Below are 17,965 nucleotides of genomic sequence, written 5' to 3'. Positions count from 1 at the left end.
GGCCCCGCCCCCTGGCCAGCCTCGTCGCCCGCTCGGGTCAAGCCGGCCCTATTGGGCAGCCTCGCCTAGGCTCCTCCCCCGGGAGGGGCCGGGCGGCGGGCGCGCCGAGCTTGGAAGCCCGCCGGCCCGGGAAATGAGAGGGCATGTAGACCGCAGCGCCCTGGGAAGCTGCGGGTGGTGCTTATCGTTTGGGGGCCGGCCAGCGGGGACCGGCGGGCTCGGGCTTCCTTGTGGAGCAGGCCACAGCCCGGCGGCGCCCGCGCGGCTCTCACCATTCTCCGGGCTCCTGGGGGCGGGGCTTGCCCGATTCATTTCCGGATCCCAGGCTCTGACACCGGAAGTCGGAAGTGGAGGTTTCGGCGGCCGGAGAAAGGAAGGGCGACCGCCCTACCCGGGCTTTCTCGGAGCGCGGGGGACCTGGGGGCGCTGGTGGCCCGCCGCTCCCGTCTCGCGTCAGACCGACTCTGCTGACAGGTGTGGTTCTAGTTCCTGAAGGCAGGGTACCATCGGCGGCCGCTCGGCCGCCTCTCAGCGACTCCCCGGGATGTCCGGGCTCCACCCCTCTCCTGTTGGGCCCGGCCCGTTCCTGCCGCGCGCTGCTAGAGCACCGGCTGAAGCGGGCCGATTCGGGACCCAGGGGACTTCAGCGGCGAACGGGCCTGTTTCGGCCTCCCATCCTCTACCGTCCCTAGTGCGAGGGGGGCTCGTCTAGTTCAGAGGCATTTGCGGTTCATCAAACTTGAATGTATTTAAGATCGCTCAGTTCTTTTTAAAAAGCTTCAAGCTAAATCTCTTCCTTCGCGTGCTTCAGTTTGTTCACATTGCAAAGCCGTTGTTACTTACCGGACCTCATACCATTTCTGTGAGCTGAGGATCAGTTGACTGTGCCTGGCACGTTCTAGGAACAGCAGGGAAGTCAGTAGAGGTGGAGCAGAAGAGCGAGGGAGAGACTAGGTGTAGAGGAAGGAATGGAGGGCCAGATGGTGCGGGGCCGGATAGGCCGTTGTAGGGGCTTTGGCTTTTACTCGGAAGGCGATGGAGAGCCACGAGAAGGTCCTGAGTAGAGAGGGGACTTGATCGTAATTACCTTTTAGATGAATCCGTTCTGGTTGAGGTAGGGAGCACAGATTAGGTGTGTTTGGGGCGGGGCAAAGGTAGAAGCAGGATGGCTTGTTACCAAGTTGTTGTAATCCAGGTGAAAGGCTGTGGTGCTTTGAGCATTTTATTACGAAAAGTTTCACAGATGTACAAAGGTAGAAAGAATAGTAAATTTATGTACATGTAGTACTAGAGAGACCCAGGAGAACTTAACTGTTAAGGCATTGTATTCAACCTTACAATGTTAGAAAACTTCATTGTGACTCTTGCCGGCAAGCACGCAGCAGTGCTACAGATTTAACTTTACCCAGATTTAGCTTCACCAAAAATGTACAATATGCACTTCCTCACTCCTTATCTTGTATCCATTGTCTATGTCTTCACCCATTATCTGTACTTCTTCCATTGTGGTTATCTGTACCTTCACATTCTTACCAACCCCTCCCATCTCTATCACCCCAAGATTGCTGGACCCCCGGTACCATGCATATTTTAAGAGAAAAGCAAAAAAAAATTTTTTTCTGGACCTTTCTTAAAAATGTCACCCTAATGATTAACTTTCTTTGTTTCAACCGATGTGAAAGCTGTGAGAAAAACCCTTAATGGGAAGGCAGTTTTGAGACACCCCTGTCCCGTCTTTCCACGGGCATTATTAAACCTGCTTTCTCTCACGACCATCCCTGTGAGGGCTCCAATTCATCTGCTTCTGCCAGGAACCCAGAGGGACCCCTGTGGGGTTTCCTTCATACCCATCTCCCAGCTTCAAAGATGACCAACTTGTGACTAATCTTGTTTACTTTATAACTCCTCCCCACCCTCCTCCTGTTATTATTATTGTTAATTTTTCTCTGCATGCAAAGCTCTCGTTGATATTTGTAATGGCAACTTTGCTGAGATATAATCCACACACTGCACAATTCACCCCATTAAAGTGTACAATTCTGTGATTTGTAGTTCATTCATAGAATTGTAAAATCATCACTGCAAGAAATCCCCTTATCTTTTGTCATCATTCCCCATTTTTGCCTCCTTCCCCCAGTCCCTGGAAACCACTAAGTTATTTCCTGGATCTGCACGTTTGCCTCTTCTGGATATCTTGCATAAAGGGCTCCAGACAGCCTGTTATCTTTCACGTCTGGCTTCTTTCACTCAGCATGTTTTCGCTGTTCATCCTTGCTATCGCATGTCTAAGTACTTCATCCCTTTTTATAGCCGAGGAATAAATAGTCTGTTGTGAGGCCGCACTGGATTTATTTATCCATTCATGGGTCGATGGTCGTTTGGGTTGTTTCCCCTCCTTGGCTGTTATGAGTAATGCTGCTATGAACGTTTGCATGTGGACGTGCATTTTCACTTCTTTTGGGTATATACCTAGGAGTTCCCCATTATCTTGAAGCACATTCCAGGCAGAACGTAATTTCATCCTTAAGAAAGGATTTAGTGTCATCAAATGTCTTCTGGAGTACATTTGGACAGGATTTCCCGACTTGTTTCATGGATTAGATGTGAGACACAAGAAAAAGAGAGGAGTGACTCTGAGGTTTTTGTCCTGATAACTGGACAGACAAATTCCCCATCAGCTGATAGTGGGAAAGGCTGTGGGTGGAACGGCTTCTGGGGACTCTCTGGCGTGCAGCTGGGGATGGGTTAGTTTTGAGAGGACTTTTTGATAACCAAGCGGAGATGTTGAGTTTGCTACATGAGCCTGGAGTTCGGGAGAGAGGGGTCTGGGCTGCCCGGCCGTCTCAGGCCCAGCTCTCATGTTCTGACTCGTCTCCACGTGGCAGACACCAGGTGTCTTCTCTGCCCCCTCGCTCCCGGGAACACTCCTCAGGCTCTGAGTGGCCTCCTTGACGCTCCTCTTACTAGCTCTGTTACTTTCTTGGGGGCTGCCGTTACAAAGGACCACAAACCGAGGGGCTTCAAACAACAGAAAGTCATTCCCTCCCAGCTGGGGTGGCCAGAAGTCTGAAATCAGGGGGTCAGCAGGACCGGCCCTCCAAGGGGTCTTGGGAAGGAGCCTTCCTGGCCTCTTCCGGCTTCTGGGGGCTCCAGGTGTTCTTGGCTCATGGCTGCACCTTGCTACCTCTGTCTCCCTCTTCACATGGCCCCTCCTCCTCCGTGTCTGCGATCTCCTCTCTGTCTCTCTTACAAGGACATCGGCCATTGCAATTAGGGTCCGCCTGCATCACCCAGGAAGCTTTCATCTTGACGTCCTTAACTCAGTTGCATCTCCAAAGACCCTTTATCCGAATGAGGTCACCTTCACAGGTTCTGGGTGTAGGATGTGGGCATGTATCTTTTTTTGGGGGGGGGGGGCTGCCATTCAACCCACTATACTCAATGAGGGGCAGGCACCTGCCACTCCTGCTTGTGTGGGTGTGTGGGTGTGTGGTGGGGGTAAGATTCTCGGCACACTGACACCTCCCTCCAAAGGTAAACCTCTCCTTAATTCTCCACCTCTGGGGAAATTCTCCACTTCATTTATAGGCCAAAGGTGCTAGGCGGCGATCTTAGAACTAGTGCGGAGCCCGGCCTTTCCCCGTCCCATGCGGCCTGCTGGTACCTTCTTTTGGTTTGCGCATCCTTGCTCGCGCTCCTCTTGGGGCCTCAGCCGTAACTGAGACCCACAAGAGCATTTGAGCATCCCGTTTCACTAGACAAAGTGACAGGCATTCTGCTTAAAACGCGGCTCCTGAACGCCTGCACAGAAAACAGCAACAACAACAAAAACCGTTGTGTCATTGGGTAGGAGAATTCCAGAAGGGCCTCTTGTGTGAAGCAGTGGCTGCCTTTCTCTTGCAGAGCTGGCCTTGAATGAACAGGCGTCCCGGGAAGAATCCGCTTTGGGAAATGGTGCAGCCCAGCGGTGGTCCAGTAGGGGACCAGGACGTGCCGGGTGAAGAGTCTTCTCTGGGGAAGCCAGCCATGCTCCACCTTCCTTCGGAGCAGGGTGCTCCCGAGGCCCTCCAGCGCTGCCTGGAGGAGAATCAAGAGCTCCGAGGTGAGAAGGGCGGTGGGGGGTGGGGGGCAGGACAAAGCCAGGGAACCCCGCCTGGTGGAGGGGAAAGCTGACTGTACTCGCCTTGACCCTCTGCATTGGCGGGGTGGCGCTAGGGGCAGCTGTCTGGAAGCCAGCCGGCGTGGCAGGCGTAGCCCCCCTTTTTCTTTGTTTAGCTCCTCTTCCTCTTTGCTTAGAAGTAGACTCTGAGGTGCAGGCTGGCGGGCCGGAAGTTTATTTAGAGTGCACTGGGGAGCAGCACCTGAGGCAGGAAGTTGGGGAAGGGAGTGGAAGGGAAGAAGCGGGTGGCTGCGGTACAGGCCTGAGGGAGCTCTGGGGAGGCAGGATGCTTCCCCGCTGCCCAGGGCTGGGCCCACAGGCCAGGCCTTTATAGCAACGCCTAGGTGGGGTAGTGGGCGCTGGCTGGCCCCCCGGGGGGGGCGAGGCAGGCCGCTGTGGGAGGGGCCACCAGGGCAGGGGGCGGGGCCCTCCCTGGGAAGGGGCGTGGCCTCAGGCTCTGCCACTGAGGGCTCTTCCCACCGCCATCCCAGTGGCGGGGCAGAGTCCTCCATCCCAGCCCACCCCTTGCACTGCTGCGCCCTGCTTCTGCACACGTGTTCAGGGAGCAGCTTTCCCCAGATGCCAGGGGCCCTGGCTTCCTGCAGGAAACTGTGAGGAGGCCGGTGGGTGGGGCAGCCGGCAGCCGGGCCCAGGGCCACAGCTGATGCTCGCGCCCGCCCTGTTCCACTGCCCCTTCTGTAGTGCCCGCTCACTCGGCTGCACTTCTGCTGCTCTCCCTGGCCACCCTGGGCCCTGAGGGGACTGAGCACCCAGCCACCGTGCCCTCGCACCACCCCTTGTCCCATGTGTGGCAGCTCTCCTCAGGACCAGGCCACCACAGGGACTCCTCGCCTTGCCTGCTGCTCCTTCGGCGCGCAGAGCCCCAAGTGCCCTGGTGGCAGCTGTGGCTTACACTTCAGGGGCCTCTTGACACCTTCCCGCTTTGGGGACCAGGCCTTCCAAACTGCTGAGCCCAGAGTTGTGGGCCGGGGAAGCATGGGTTCCTCAGCCCGGTCGGCGGGGGCTGCGGGTGCCTGGCTAAAGGCGCCCCTCCTTGCCAAGCCTCGCCCCGCAGCCGGTGTCTCAGCTGGCTTTTCTGTCGGCCCCTCCTGTGTTCTGGCAGGCGTGAAGGGTCCTGGGTGAGGCCCCCTTCCTGTCTGCTTTGCCCGCTGTGGGGCCGTTGGGTGCAGCCCTGTGCAGATGACCGGGCCTGGCTGAGGCCCTGACGTGGCGCGCCATGGTCCCTCCTGGGGCGGCCGGGGCGCAGTGCGGTTGGCTTGCCCCCAGGGACTCAACGGGACCTGCCTGCCTTTTGGGCAGCATCCCTCCACCTTTGCACTCTTGACACTGGGGTCCGCAGCATTCTCTGGGGCGGGGGCTACATCGTGCATTGTGGGATGTTTACGTCCAGTTGTGACAACTAAAAATGTCCCCAGATGTTGCCACATGTGCCCTGGGGTCACAGTTGGCCCCGGGTGAGAGCCGCCCTGATGGGGGTCTTCAAAATGCTGGAGGACCCGGGGTGGGCAGGTGGGCAGCAGCCGGGCGCGCGGCCTCAGGCCAGCCCCAGGTGGGCACTTGGGGGTGAGAGCGTTGCGGGCATGGCTGCTTGGGGTGCTGGCGTGGGGCCAAGACCCCTGCGCCGCCGACGGCGCTCCTGGCTCTCCGCGGACATGTGTCTGCGTCCCTGCTGAGCGCGGAGGGATGGGATCTGGAGGCCGCACGCTTCTCCCCTGCTGCCCGGCCATGCTCAGAGGGCAGCAGGCAGAGCAGGTCGGCTCACCACATTTCCTTTGGATGGGGGTCCCGGAAGAGAGGGTCCGGAGAGGCCCATGACTGTGTGTGGGAGCTAGAGAAGGGAGGCTGGAGGGGCGAGCAGGCTCTGCTTGGAATGTTTGGGGGGAAAACTGCACGGAGGAAATGGTGTGTACGTAGTGTGCAATTCCGTTTGTGCAGAATGTCCCGTTTCAGCAATCTGTCGAGATGGAAAGGTCTGTCAGTGGTTGCTAGGGGCTGGGGGAGGGAAGGGGGAAGGACTGCTAATTGGGCTAAACAGTGTCTTTTTGGGGTGATGGAAATGTTCTAGAATGAGAGAGTGGCAATGGTGACACAGCCTTGTGATTGGACTAGAAATGACTTAAAAATAACGGAAACGGGGAAGCAGCTGTGGCTCAAGCAGTTGAGCTCCCGTTTACCATATGGAGGACCCGGGTTCGATCCCCAGGACCTCCTGGGAAAAAAAGGAAAAAAGAGAAAAGGCATCCCAGACTTGTGCGGAGAGGTGCAGGCCCCCGTGCAGCGAAGCTCCGTGCCACCAGGTGACTTTTCATCTCAGTAGGAGAAGATATCCCAGAAACCAAAAAAAAGCGAGTTGCCCGGGAGTGGAGCTTGGCGACTGGGTTGGGCACTCCCCTTGGTGGAGATGGGTGTGTGCGCGTTCCCAGAAGAGGGAGTAGTGTGCACGGAGGCCCGGGGCCTGTGCGAGGTCAGGTGTGATGGGAGGTGGGCACGTCCTCCGGCTGTATTCAGCCTTGTAGTCGGGAGAGCCCGTCTGTGTTGCCCCAGGCACCCCTGAGCTGCACGCTGGTGGGACCTTGGCCTCTTGGGAGCTGGGACTGTTGTTCCCCTCCCTGGGGTGGGGTGGTCCCGCGGTCTGTCTCTGTTCCTTGGGCCCCGCCAGCTTCTGGAGATTGTTCTGCTCGCCCTTCGGCCTGGCAAGAGGAGGCAGGGCTTCTCAGGGGTGAGTGCAGGCTCCGCCCTGGGCGCTCGGTCAACTTGCTCGCCGGGCCCCGCTCAGCCGGCCAGATGGCTGCTGTCGCCCCTGTGGAGGGCGCAGGGGAGCACACCGAGGCGCAGGCAGACCAGGCGTCACCCGAGGCTGCGGTCAGCAAGTGGGGTCCGGGTTCCAGCAGGTTCCGCCTGCCTGGGCCTGCCAGGCTGCAGCCAGCAGTGCTGCTGTGAAGTTTGCCCTGGTGGCCGTCCCCGCCAGCCTGCGGACTTGTGAGGACTCCCTGACCTGACAGCCCGCCGGGATAGAGGCCGGGGGAAGCTGGACTGAAGGCTCTGGACCTGCCCGGCACACAGAGGCTTCCCGGAGTCCGTTAAAAGGAATGTGCTTGTGGCACCTCCTTTCAGCAAAGCCGAAGCGTTTAGTAGTTTGTTGGCGGTACCTGGAGGTGCATTGTTAGTGTAGCCGACTCTGAAGGCATTGACAGAAATAGGAGGCAGTGTTCAAAGGCCACCTGCCTGGGGGAGAGGCCACGTGGTCCTGTGGGGACAGCACGGTGGCGGGTGGCCTGGCTTCTGGCCTCTGACCTCCTGGGCCCCGGGCAGGGCTGGCGGGACGGGCCTGCCAGGACTCACTTCCCCTCTGCCGCCCCCTCTGCCGCCAGATGCCATCCGGCAGAGCAACCAGATGCTGCGGGAGCGCTGCGAGGAGCTGCTGCGTTTCCAGACCAGCCAGCGCGAGGAGAAGGAGTTCCTTAGGCAGAAGTTCCAGGAGGCCAGGAAACTGGTGGAGCGGCTGAGCCTGGAGAAGCTCGACCTGAAGAGGCAGAAGGAGCAGGCCCTGCAGGAGGTGGAGCACCTGAAGAGATGCCAGCAGGTAGCAGGAGGGCGGCGGGGGCCCTGTCCCCGCAGCGGGTGAGCTGGGGGCCCCGGTGCCGCCTGTGCCCAAGTCTGGAAAAGCCACCCGGGACGCCAGTGTTCCTGGAGGGAGCCCGTGGCCAGGGCTCCCCGAGAGCACCCTCGGGCTGATGAGGCGCTGGAAGGACTCGTGGGCTCAGCAGTGCTCGGGTGCCCAGTTCTGCTCTAGATGGCGAAAGGCTGCCAGTTACCATGGGCAGAGGGAACCAGGGCGTGGGGCAGGGCCAGCTGTCCCCTCCCGGGGGTGTGCGGACAGCGCTCACGTCTCCCAGCGGCAGCGCCTGACGCTCGCCCGCGCCTCGACGCCCAGCCTTTCCTTGGGGACCCCGCCCGGCTGGCCTCAGTTGCCCAGTCCCCGGCCCCTCCAGAGGTCCACCCCGACCCGGCGAGGCCCCTGGACGACACGGCCTTGGCCTGGGCTAGCTGGCCACTCAGGGCCCCAGGTGTCCAGTGAGACACTTGTCAGGCAGGACCTTCCAAGGGCTCAGAGGCCGCCTCCCACTCCTCCTTTTCTTTGGAAGGTTCAGGGTGGGGATGCACTGCCAACTGGGTTAACCCTTTCCTGCCCAGAACTGCCCCCAGAGGTCGGCGTGGTTAGGGCTCGCCAAAGGAGGGCCCAGCTGTCCCAGCCGGTCTTCCCAGGACCCCGGCAGCGCCAGTCCAGAAGGCGGCAGGCTACTCGAGGGGCACGGTGGGCTACTTGAGGGGCGCAGTGGGCAAGTGGGTGGAGAGGGCCATCTGCCGGTGCGTCCCTGAGCCCCGCTGCCAGGCCCCCTCCCTTGAGGATACGCTTCACCTGTGCGGGCAGGGCCCAGGTGTGTCTCCCGGCTTCGGAAAGAGAGACTGCTCAAGGCTCTTGTTTCCCTTCGGGGTGGGGCGGTGGGTGATGGCCTTGTGTCCACAGGCGCGGCCCTAGGTGCTCGTGAAGGGCAGGGTGTGGGCTTTGCTGCCGGCCCCGAGAGCCTGGCCTGGCTCGGGGTGTCAGGTGGGGGCTTTGGCTCCTGCTGCGGCACTCTGGGGAGCCCGGTGTGGGGCTGGGGCCTTGGGGGCTTCTCCACATAGTTTCTGTTTTTTAAGCTTTTTCAATTAAAACAACCACGTGCTAAGCGGAGTTGCTGGAAGAGTAGGAAGAGCTTTCGCCTTCTTGAATTGTGGGACAGTAAGGTGCCAACATGATGTTAGTCTGTATGCTGTGCCATTGCCATCTCATCTAGAAGGAACCTCAGTCCTTGTCCGACCTGGTCTTCAGACCCCACACATGTGCCACGGCTGTTCCTGTCACATCCTTTGTTGCCAGCAGCTCCAGTGGGACTCACAGTGCATTTCGGCACCATGTCTCTTGCATCTCCATCAGTCTAGAACAGTCCACAGCCTTTTCACCTGTGCCCCAGTGGGTGTCCCCTGGGGAGATAGGCTTTGGGGGGCCGACCTCACAGAGCCTGAACGTCGGGCTTAAACAGGGACACACCTAGGAAGGCAAGATCAAGAGCCCACCCTTTTGATGAAGAGAGCCGCGTGCACTGGCCACAGCGCCTGGGCACGGCCCCGCGGCCGCGTTGGGGGGTCACCCTCCTGGCTGTCCCTCATGGCCTGGAGGCAGGTGTCCCAGAGCGTAGACTCAGGAGTGGGGTGGCCAGCTCATGAGGTGGCCCCGCTTCTCCTGTCACTAAGCACACACTCCCACTAGCAGCCCCTGAGGGTGCCGTCACCCCATCCTGAGCATAAAGTGATGACCTGGGGTTTTCGGATTTTCCGTGAGATGGGCCAGCTGCTTGGGTGTCCTGTCTATCAAGCGCCTTGTTGACATCCTTTGCCCATTTCTTCATTCTCCTATTGGTTCTCTTGTCTTTTCTTTTGGGGACCTGGGGAGGTTTGATTTGTGGGAATTCTTGGTATTTTCAAGATATTAACCATGTGGTTTTGTTTTTTTCCCAAAGGAGGTACCAGGGATCGAACCCAGGACCTCGTACATGGGAAGCAGGTGCTCAACCACTGAGCTACATCTGCTCCCTGATCATGTCTTCTGGGCTGTCACCCTGCTGTCACCATGGTCTGTGCCCTTGGTTGTCCAGAAATCATCACTTTGCACGTGGTTTCAGACTTCATCTGTTCCCCAGGGTCTTATACCTTCACCTGTGGGTCTGTAATCCAGTCGCACTTGGCCTTGACACGTGGCACACGTAGGGACACGGCTCTCTTTGCTCTTCATGTAGAGTCTTGGAACCACCATCTCCCTAATGGTACATCTCCCCCCCCCCAGAGGGGTCACATTTTATCCCCCACGGTGGTTGCTTCCATATCCTCTCCGAGCTGGCTTTCCCCTTTCAGGATCGCCCTGCCTCCTTGATTGTAGGGTGTAGCTCTACGTTCCGCAGGGCTGGCCTCCCTTCTTTGCTTCTGAGAATCAGTGTAGCAATCTGTGGCCCCGAATTCTCCCGTATACATTTTAGAATGTTTTGCCCGGTGCCTCAGAAAAATCTTGCTGGAATCTTGGTTGGAATTGCTTGGAATTAACTGAGGGAGAATCGACCATCTCTCGCAGATGCGTATCATCTTCCCACAAGGTCTCGCTAGGTTAATTCCTAGATACTTTCCGGGGTGTGTTGCTTTTGTGAATGACAGCTTATTTTAGTTATTAATGGCACAGAAGAACGCAGTTGATTTCCATAAGTTAATTTCATACCTGCCATATTTTGCTAAGCTCACTTTTGTGAGGGTTCTTGTTTGATTAGGCTGGGTTTTTCACGTCGGTGACTGTTTCATCAGCACGTAACGGCGGTTCCTTTTCAAGCCTTGTACTTCCTCTGCTTTCCGCAGTCCTCTCTCTCATAATTTGTCCAGCACTGGTGAGAGCGGGCACCCTTGACCTGTTCCAGATTTTAAGGAACTAAAGTGCCTTTGTTAAGTAGGACGCATGCTTGTGTGTATTTGGTAGTTAGTTTTTATCTGGGTAAGGCTAGTCCCCTTTTGAAATTTATTATTTTTATTGAGGTACTGGGGACTGGGGATTGAACCCAGGACCTCATATATGGGAAGCCGGCACTCAACCAGAGCTACATTGGCTCCCCTGAGTTGGTTTTTTCATTGATTTTGCTAGTTGTTTGCTTTTTTGTTTTTTAAGAGGCACTGGGGGCAACCTAGCACCTCCCAGGTGGGAAGCAGGTGCTCAACCACTTGAACCACATCCGCTCCTCTGCTATTCTCTCTTTAAATGGTCATTTTCTCTTACGGTCATTTATCGCCTCTGTTATTCTATTTCTTCTTGTGCCAGTTTTCCAAAAATGCATGACCTTTTCTAGGATTTTCACATTTGTTAGCATATAGCCGTTCACAGCCCCTTGAATCTGTTGTGCTCCTAGATACTGGGCCCTTTTCAGATTCCGTGTTTTGCTTGCTTTTGCCCTGTGTTGGGAGTCCCCAAGTCCTCCAGCGGGCTTGATGATTCTTTAGGGCGCCCAGGCCTCAGCATGTGGTCATCCCCACCGCTAAGCCTTAGTCCAGTGAAAGGACACAGAGCGCTGTCAGCGCAGGGAAAAGTCTGGAGGAAACCAGGTCCAAGGTCTCGGGGTCCTCTCCCAGGGAAGTCACCCAGGGCATGCTTGCTTCCTCAGCCTTGAGTGGTGACAACATGTGGGAAGTGTCGTCCAGCAGGGCAGCTCGTTGGAGACTCAGCACCCAGGGTTTTTCTTGGGGGCTGGTCACACAGGCCCCCAGTGTCTGGTTGGACCCAGATCCCAGACTCCTAGAAGAGAAGCATGTGTTCCGCATAAATCTCATTGTTTGCATAGTCTGGGTGCGGGAATGCCTTCAAAGCCAAGTTCCCAGAGGCCGGCCAAGGGCCAACCTTGCCCGCTGGCCTTCGTAAGGAGCCAGCCTCAGCCCTCCTGCGGTTTTTCCTGCACACACCTTTTTTCCTTGAGCAGCAGCACCAGGAGTTTATCTGTTTCATTAATCTTTACAGAGGGCCAGCTTTTAATTTTGTTACTCTCTCCCCCATCGCCCCCCAATTTGTTTGATTCCTGCCTTGATTGTCTTTTTTATTCCTTTTCTTTTTGTGGGGGGGTTAGATTAACTCTGTTATTCTTTCTACAACTTTGAGTTGCAGGTTTGCTCCATCGGTTTCCATCTTTCTCTTTTTCCTGAGAAAAGTATTTATTTAGAACGAGAAGTTTCTAAGTTCTGCGTTAGCCATGTTGCCCATTTTCCCAGGTAATCCTTTTGCTGTTCAGTTTGTAAGGGTTTTGTAAATTTCCGTTTGGGTTTTCCCTTTACCCCAAAGATTATATTCAGGAATGCTTTTTAGTTTTTAGACATAGGAGGTTTTCAAAATGGAAATTCCTTTAAAAATTGACTTCTCATTTTATTTTGCTGTGTTCAGAGGGCAGAGTTGTACAATGTTGATTCTTTGGGATTTGTTGAGCTTCTTTTGACCTTGCCCATGGGCTATTTTGTGGCTGTTCCATGTGTCCCTTTTTTTTTTTTTTTTTTTTTTTAAGGTACTGGGGTCAGGGATTGAACCCGGGACCTTGTATGTGGGAAGTCGGCACTCAACCACTGAGCCACATTGGCTCCCCGAGTTGTTTTTTTTCCTATTTGTTTGCTTGTTATTTGTTTTTATGTTTTTAGGAGGCACGGGGAACTGAAACTGAGTCCTTCTATGTGGGAAGCAGGCGCTCAACCTCTTGAGCCACATCTGCTTCCCACATGTGCTTTATAAAAAAGGTGTATTCTCCAGGGGCAGACTTCTAGGCTTCTTAGTTTAGGCCGCTTAAATGTGTTAATCAAATCTGTTCTTTGCTTGTGTTTTGTTGGCTCTTTGTCACTTTCTGGGAGGGCCGTTAAAGTCTCGGTGGTGGTTTGAAGCTACGTGTACTCCCAGAAAACCACATTCTTAAGTCTAACCCATTCCTGTGGGTGTGGATCCATTGTAAGGAGGACCTTTTGATGAGGCAACCTCAGTTAAGGTGTGGCCCACCTCAATCAGGAGGGGTCTCAGTTCTGTTATTGAAGTCCTTTATAAACGGAATGAAAGACGGAAAAAGCCATGGAAGCAAGATGCTGAAAACAGTGAAGCCCGGAGGAGAAGGGAGAGCCCAGCAGATGCCACTGCGTGTCTTGCCACATGGCGGAGGAACCCAGGATTTCTGACAGCCGGTCTTTGGGAAGAAAGCATCGCCTTGACGATGCCTTGATGTGGACATTTTCCCTGGCCTTAAAACTGTGAGCCAGTAAGTTCCCATGGTTTAAGCTGACTCATTGCATGGTATTTGCTTTGAGCAGCCTAGGAAACTACAGCAGTCTCTAGTGGCAGAAGTTGATCTCCCCCCTTTCCCTGGAGTCCCTGTTGTTGCTTTCCCCACTGTGAAATCCCTTGTCGGGATATGTGTTGGTCCCTGATCCCTCCCCCTCTTGATCTTTTTTTAGTCTTAGATTTTTTATTTCAGAGTAATTCCACACCTATGGGACCACTGCAGAAATAATAGAGACCCCACACAGAGAACGCCAACATAACTGCCCCCTCCCCCCCATACCCAGATGCACCAGGTACAACCTTTTGTCACATTTGCCGTATCATCTTCTCTGTCCCTCTTCTTGAGCTTTGTTTCTTTTCCCATCTGCTTTGATTGGTGTGGTGGCTTGGAGCTTTCTACCCCAGAAAAACATGTGCTTCAACTTAACCCGTTCCTGCCGATGGGGACCCTTGGAAATAGGACCTTCTTATGAGGTGACTTCGGTCCGGGTGTGGCCCAGCTGACTCAGGATGGGTCTTAATCCTCCTTCGGCATGCCTCTTAGGGCAGGTCACGGGGACAGCCGCAAGAGCGAGCAGCCACAAGTCACCAGAGGCAGAAGCCTTGCTTTTGGACTTCCCTTGGCCTCAAACCTGCGCGCCAGTAAGTTCCCGTTGTCTGGGCCAACCCATTGCGTGCTATTTGGCTTAGCAGCCAGGAAGCCAAGCCAGGTGGCCTGAGAGCTGCTCCTCAGGAAGTTGGGGTTGGCTCGTGGCTGCCACTAGGCCACCTAGCCGTGGGTGCGTGGCTTCCCTCCAGCTTTTCAGCCAGACTGGCTCTGGCTTGCAGTCTTCCCAGGCTGGAGTTGCCTCTTCGAGTCTTGGGAGGGGCAGCGGGCAGCCTGGGCTGGCTCGTGCTGTGGCGTGGGCTAGCCCAGCAATCCCACGGGCTTACCGCATAGAAGGCTCATCTCTTCCTTCAGGCTCGGGCTGGTGGCAGGCTGTAGAGGGGAGGATAGCCCCTGTGGCGGGGGAGAGAGTCGCTTTCCTGAGCTTTGGGCAGGAAATGACACCCATCCTTTTAGCCCACAGCCCAGTGGCCAGAACGCATCTTGCGTGCTACCTGACTGCAAGGGGGTGGGACAGTGTGCAGGAGCAGAATGGGGTGCTTGGGGAGCCCTTCTGTCGGCAAAGCCTCCCAGCCTTGTCTGTGGAGCCCCGCTTTGGGGGCGGGGTCCCCTTGGGGTGGGCTGCAGCCCCTGCCACACTGGGAGGCACGCTGAGTGGGGCCTGGGGACCCAGGTGAAAGCTCGGAATGAGAGTGAGGTCAGTGAAGGTGCCACACTGGCAAAGGTGTCACGTTCTCTGTGACAGTTTTGGGCATTTTATGAATCCCAGCAAAGATGATGTTCTTGGAGCTGATCTACGCCTATGATTGGCTCGAATTCAGTTGTGGGGGCCTCTGACTGGACTGCTGCAGTGAGGTGTGACCCAGGGTGGGTCTCGGTCCTCTTGTTGGAGTCCTTTACGAATGGAGCACTGAGAGCAGAGACACACAGAAAAGCCGCAGAGACCGAAGGAGCGGTCCTGGAGGCCGGAGGCTGGAATCAGCGGAGCACGGAGGCTCGGGAAGAGGCCCCGAGAGGCTTGGTCCCTGAAGCAGCTCGAAGCTGAAGAGATGAGGCCCGGAGGAGAGGGGATGGAGGAACGGACGGTCATCGTGCCCTGCCCTGTGCCTGACCGCTCACGGCTGCAACTTGGGGAGCCAGTGTCTCTTGATGACGCCTTGATTTGGACACTTTTCAGCCTCAGAACTGTAAGCTTTTAACTGAAAAACTACCCATTAGAAAAGCCAACCCATTTCTGGTGTATTGCCTTGGCAGCTTCTAGAAACGAATACACTACTACCGAAAGCCACTCCCACCCGAGGGAGCAAGGTGAGGCCTCCCCTGCCCTCTCCGTGGCCAGTGGCTCCTGGTCCCGTCATGACGCAGCTTCATCCAGGAGCTGTCAGGTGCAGCTGGGGCCAGGCTCGTTCTGGAATCAAGCAGCACCCCCGACAGTCTCTCTGGGAGTGAAGCCAGATGGCCCAGCTGAGGAAGGCAGAGAGACTGGGAAAGGGAGAATGCAGGCTCCTCGTTGCTGCCTCTGACCCCTCTGGGACCTGTCCCTGGCGTTTGTCCTCCGCAGTCCCCCATGTGCTTTCTGGCTGCCAGCCTGCCTGCACTCTGAACAGAGACCGGCCTGCTTGTGGCCACAGTGGGCTTTGACCACCTCTTTCCAGCTCTGCTGGCTTCTGGCGCGCTCTTGCCTCGATTCCTCAGCCAGCTCGGACTGTGGCTTTGGTTTCGCAGGGTCTGCCGTAACAAATGACCGCAGAGTTGGGGGGCTTACAGCGCCAGAAGTTCAAAATCAAGGTGTGTGTGGGGCTGTGCTCCCTTCGAAGGCACTAGGGGAAAATCCTCCCTTCCCTCGTCTGGCTTCGGATGTTTGCCGGCACTCCTTGGCATGCGGCCATTTAACTGCCCTCCTGGCCCCTTCTTCTTGGGGCTTCCTTTCCTGTACGTCCGTGGGCCTCCTCTGAGGACACTTGGCATTGGATTGCAGCCCCTCTGTGTAATCTGGGACGCTCTCGTCTCGAGGTCCTTATTGCCTCAGTCCCATCTGCCAAGACCATTCCTCCAAATAAAGTCACACCCACTGGCTCCTGGGGTGAGGACACAGATGCATCTTTTTGGGGGCCACCATTCTGTCGGGTCCAGTCCCTCACTGGTATGCTCACTGTCAAGGAAAGGAGGAGAAAGCTGCCCCTCACAGCACGCCTCGCGAGTGCCCGCTCAGCACAGTGCCAGGTGCTCCCTGTCCGTAGCCCCGTGGAATGCTCACGGCATGGTGGCCATGTGGCACAGCACCTGGTTTCACGCTTGTGACCAGCACCGCCACGACAGCCCATGTCCAGTTGCACCCTTGGTAGAAGTTGACAAGGCTGACAGCAGCGGCTGTTGTGGAGGTTGTGGCTTCCCATTACTTTTTTTTTTTTTTAATAATATAAAGTTTGATTTTAAAAGAGGTTTTAGATTACAGAAAAGTTACATCGAAAGTATGAGGGATTCCCGTGTACCCCCTCCCTCTCTCACATCATCCCCTATTTTTTAAAATGTAGCAGTACAATTTATTATGATGTATCTGTAAAAGCCAGTCATTAAAAAATACACATTTAAAAAATGACTCACTTGTGTTAAGCTACCTACAGTAATAATCTAATAAATAAAATCGTCATTGTGACATTGATAGCACTTCACACATCTAACAGATACTGAAGGAGGCAGCTACCATTGTTATAACTTCCTTAAAGCCAAAAACTTCAGCACAAATCAGAATTATGAGAAACTTCAGAATGTTCATATTTGCATGCATTTTTGGCTGAACTTTCAAAGATTCCACATGTAACAAAACCACAACTTTGAATCAAAATGAATATTAAAAACATTTAAGCCTTGTGACGAACTTACTCTACAGAAGCAAGGAAAGTGGAGTGAATAGTGACAGCAGTATATTGCTAGGAAAGACAGCAATCACCTCCTTCCTTTGTCATAAAACAGAAGTCAGAGTCAACATTTTAATAACGCTGACCAAGTTATTTACTATTCAAGAATTTGCTTTTCAAGTGGTGTCTTTAAAATGTATCCATCCATATATTTGGATTAAATTAAATTTATACATCAAAAACATTTTGCTCAGAGTCCAATCTTAAGTTTAAACCATAACTTAAAGCATAGTCCAAACACTATACAATAATGCTAGCATTTAGATTTAGGTGCTTCATCTGAAAAACTTATATTACAAATGGGAGTTTTGCCCTGTTTTTCCAGAATAAATGTCCCTATGTCTAAAACCTTAAGTGATAATCAAAAAAGACAGACTCAAATAATTCATGCTATGTGTTTTTTCATCGGGCTTTGATAAAAACAGCTATCTGTTGGAGCACCATCTTCCTTCTCAGGTACAGTCTCTACAGCCCCAGAAGCAGACACAATGACCATTGTTTTATTTGTTAAAGCTGTCTTCTATTTCTCAGCAATAGCTGCACAAACAGCAACAATCTTCTGCTGACTCACATTTTAATCCTCTGTGCCACTTTCTGCGGCTCCTGGAGTGCTCTGACCCAAGAAAGGTCTGCTTTCCATATTTCTGGGTTTGTTGGCTAGATGGGAAGGGTTACTGAAAAACTTCAAATTGCTTCATCCATTTTGTCCCTTCAGCTGTTTGTTGTCATATTGTTCTATTGCCTTCTTACCCTTTAGTTTACCCTTCCTAACAATCTTCATTTCTAGACTCTTCTCTAAATCTCTCACCCTTGTTTTATCTTTTCAGGCTGTAGCACTCCCTTTAGTATCTCTTGTAATTCTGGTCTTTTGGTAACATATTCTGTCAGGTTTTGTTGGTCTGTGAGGACTTGGAACTCACCCTCAGTTTTGAAGGACAGCTTTGCTGGATACAAAATTCCTAGCTGGCAGTTTTTCTCTTTCAGTACCTTGAATACATCATACCACTTTCTTCTCTTCTCCGTGGTTTCTGATGAGAGGTCAGCACTATAATCTTATCAAGTTTCCCTTGTATGTGATGGTTTTCTTTTCTTTTGCTGCTTTCTTTATTTCTGATATTTGTCATTCTGAATAGTAGTTGTCTCGGGGTAGGTCCGTTCAGATTTATTCTGTTTGGGGTGTGTCGTCCTTCTTGGATATTGATATTTATGTCCTTCATAAGCATTGGGAAGTTTTTGGTCATAGTTTCCTCAAGTATTCTTTCTACCCCTTTTCCATTCTCTTCTGGGATACCAGGAATGTGAATGTTTATGCATTTTGCATTGTCATTCAGTTCCCTGAGACTCTGTTCCATTTTTTCCATTCTCTTCCCTTGTTGTTCTCTTGT

At 54.2% G+C, this 17,965-nt stretch overlaps 1 protein-coding gene across 6 annotated transcripts in view; it reads left to right on the top strand.

The window, feature by feature from the left end:
• Positions 1–17,965, top strand: part of IKBKG (inhibitor of nuclear factor kappa B kinase regulatory subunit gamma) — a 39,545-nt gene that overhangs the window by 4,479 nt on the left and 17,101 nt on the right. For 3 of the 6 annotated variants that reach the window (XM_004482862.4, XM_058291508.1, XM_058291506.1), the window contains 2 exons: positions 3,904–4,102; positions 7,552–7,763. In XM_004482862.4, the coding sequence (XP_004482919.1) occupies positions 3,916–4,102; positions 7,552–7,763 (399 nt within the window). In that variant the 5' untranslated portion in view covers positions 3,904–3,915. Of the gene's footprint in view, positions 1–7; positions 475–3,903; positions 4,103–7,551; positions 7,764–17,965 lie in introns of those variants that run through there. The other 3 variants (XM_004482863.4, XM_004482861.4, XM_058291507.2) reach the window with 2 other exon arrangements.

This window comes from Dasypus novemcinctus, chromosome X (genome assembly GCF_030445035.2).
Source record: "Dasypus novemcinctus isolate mDasNov1 chromosome X, mDasNov1.1.hap2, whole genome shotgun sequence".
NCBI lineage: Eukaryota > Metazoa > Chordata > Mammalia > Cingulata > Dasypodidae > Dasypus > Dasypus novemcinctus.
The sequence above is the reverse complement of the archived record's forward strand: the minus strand, read 5'-3'. Positions and strand labels throughout refer to the sequence as shown.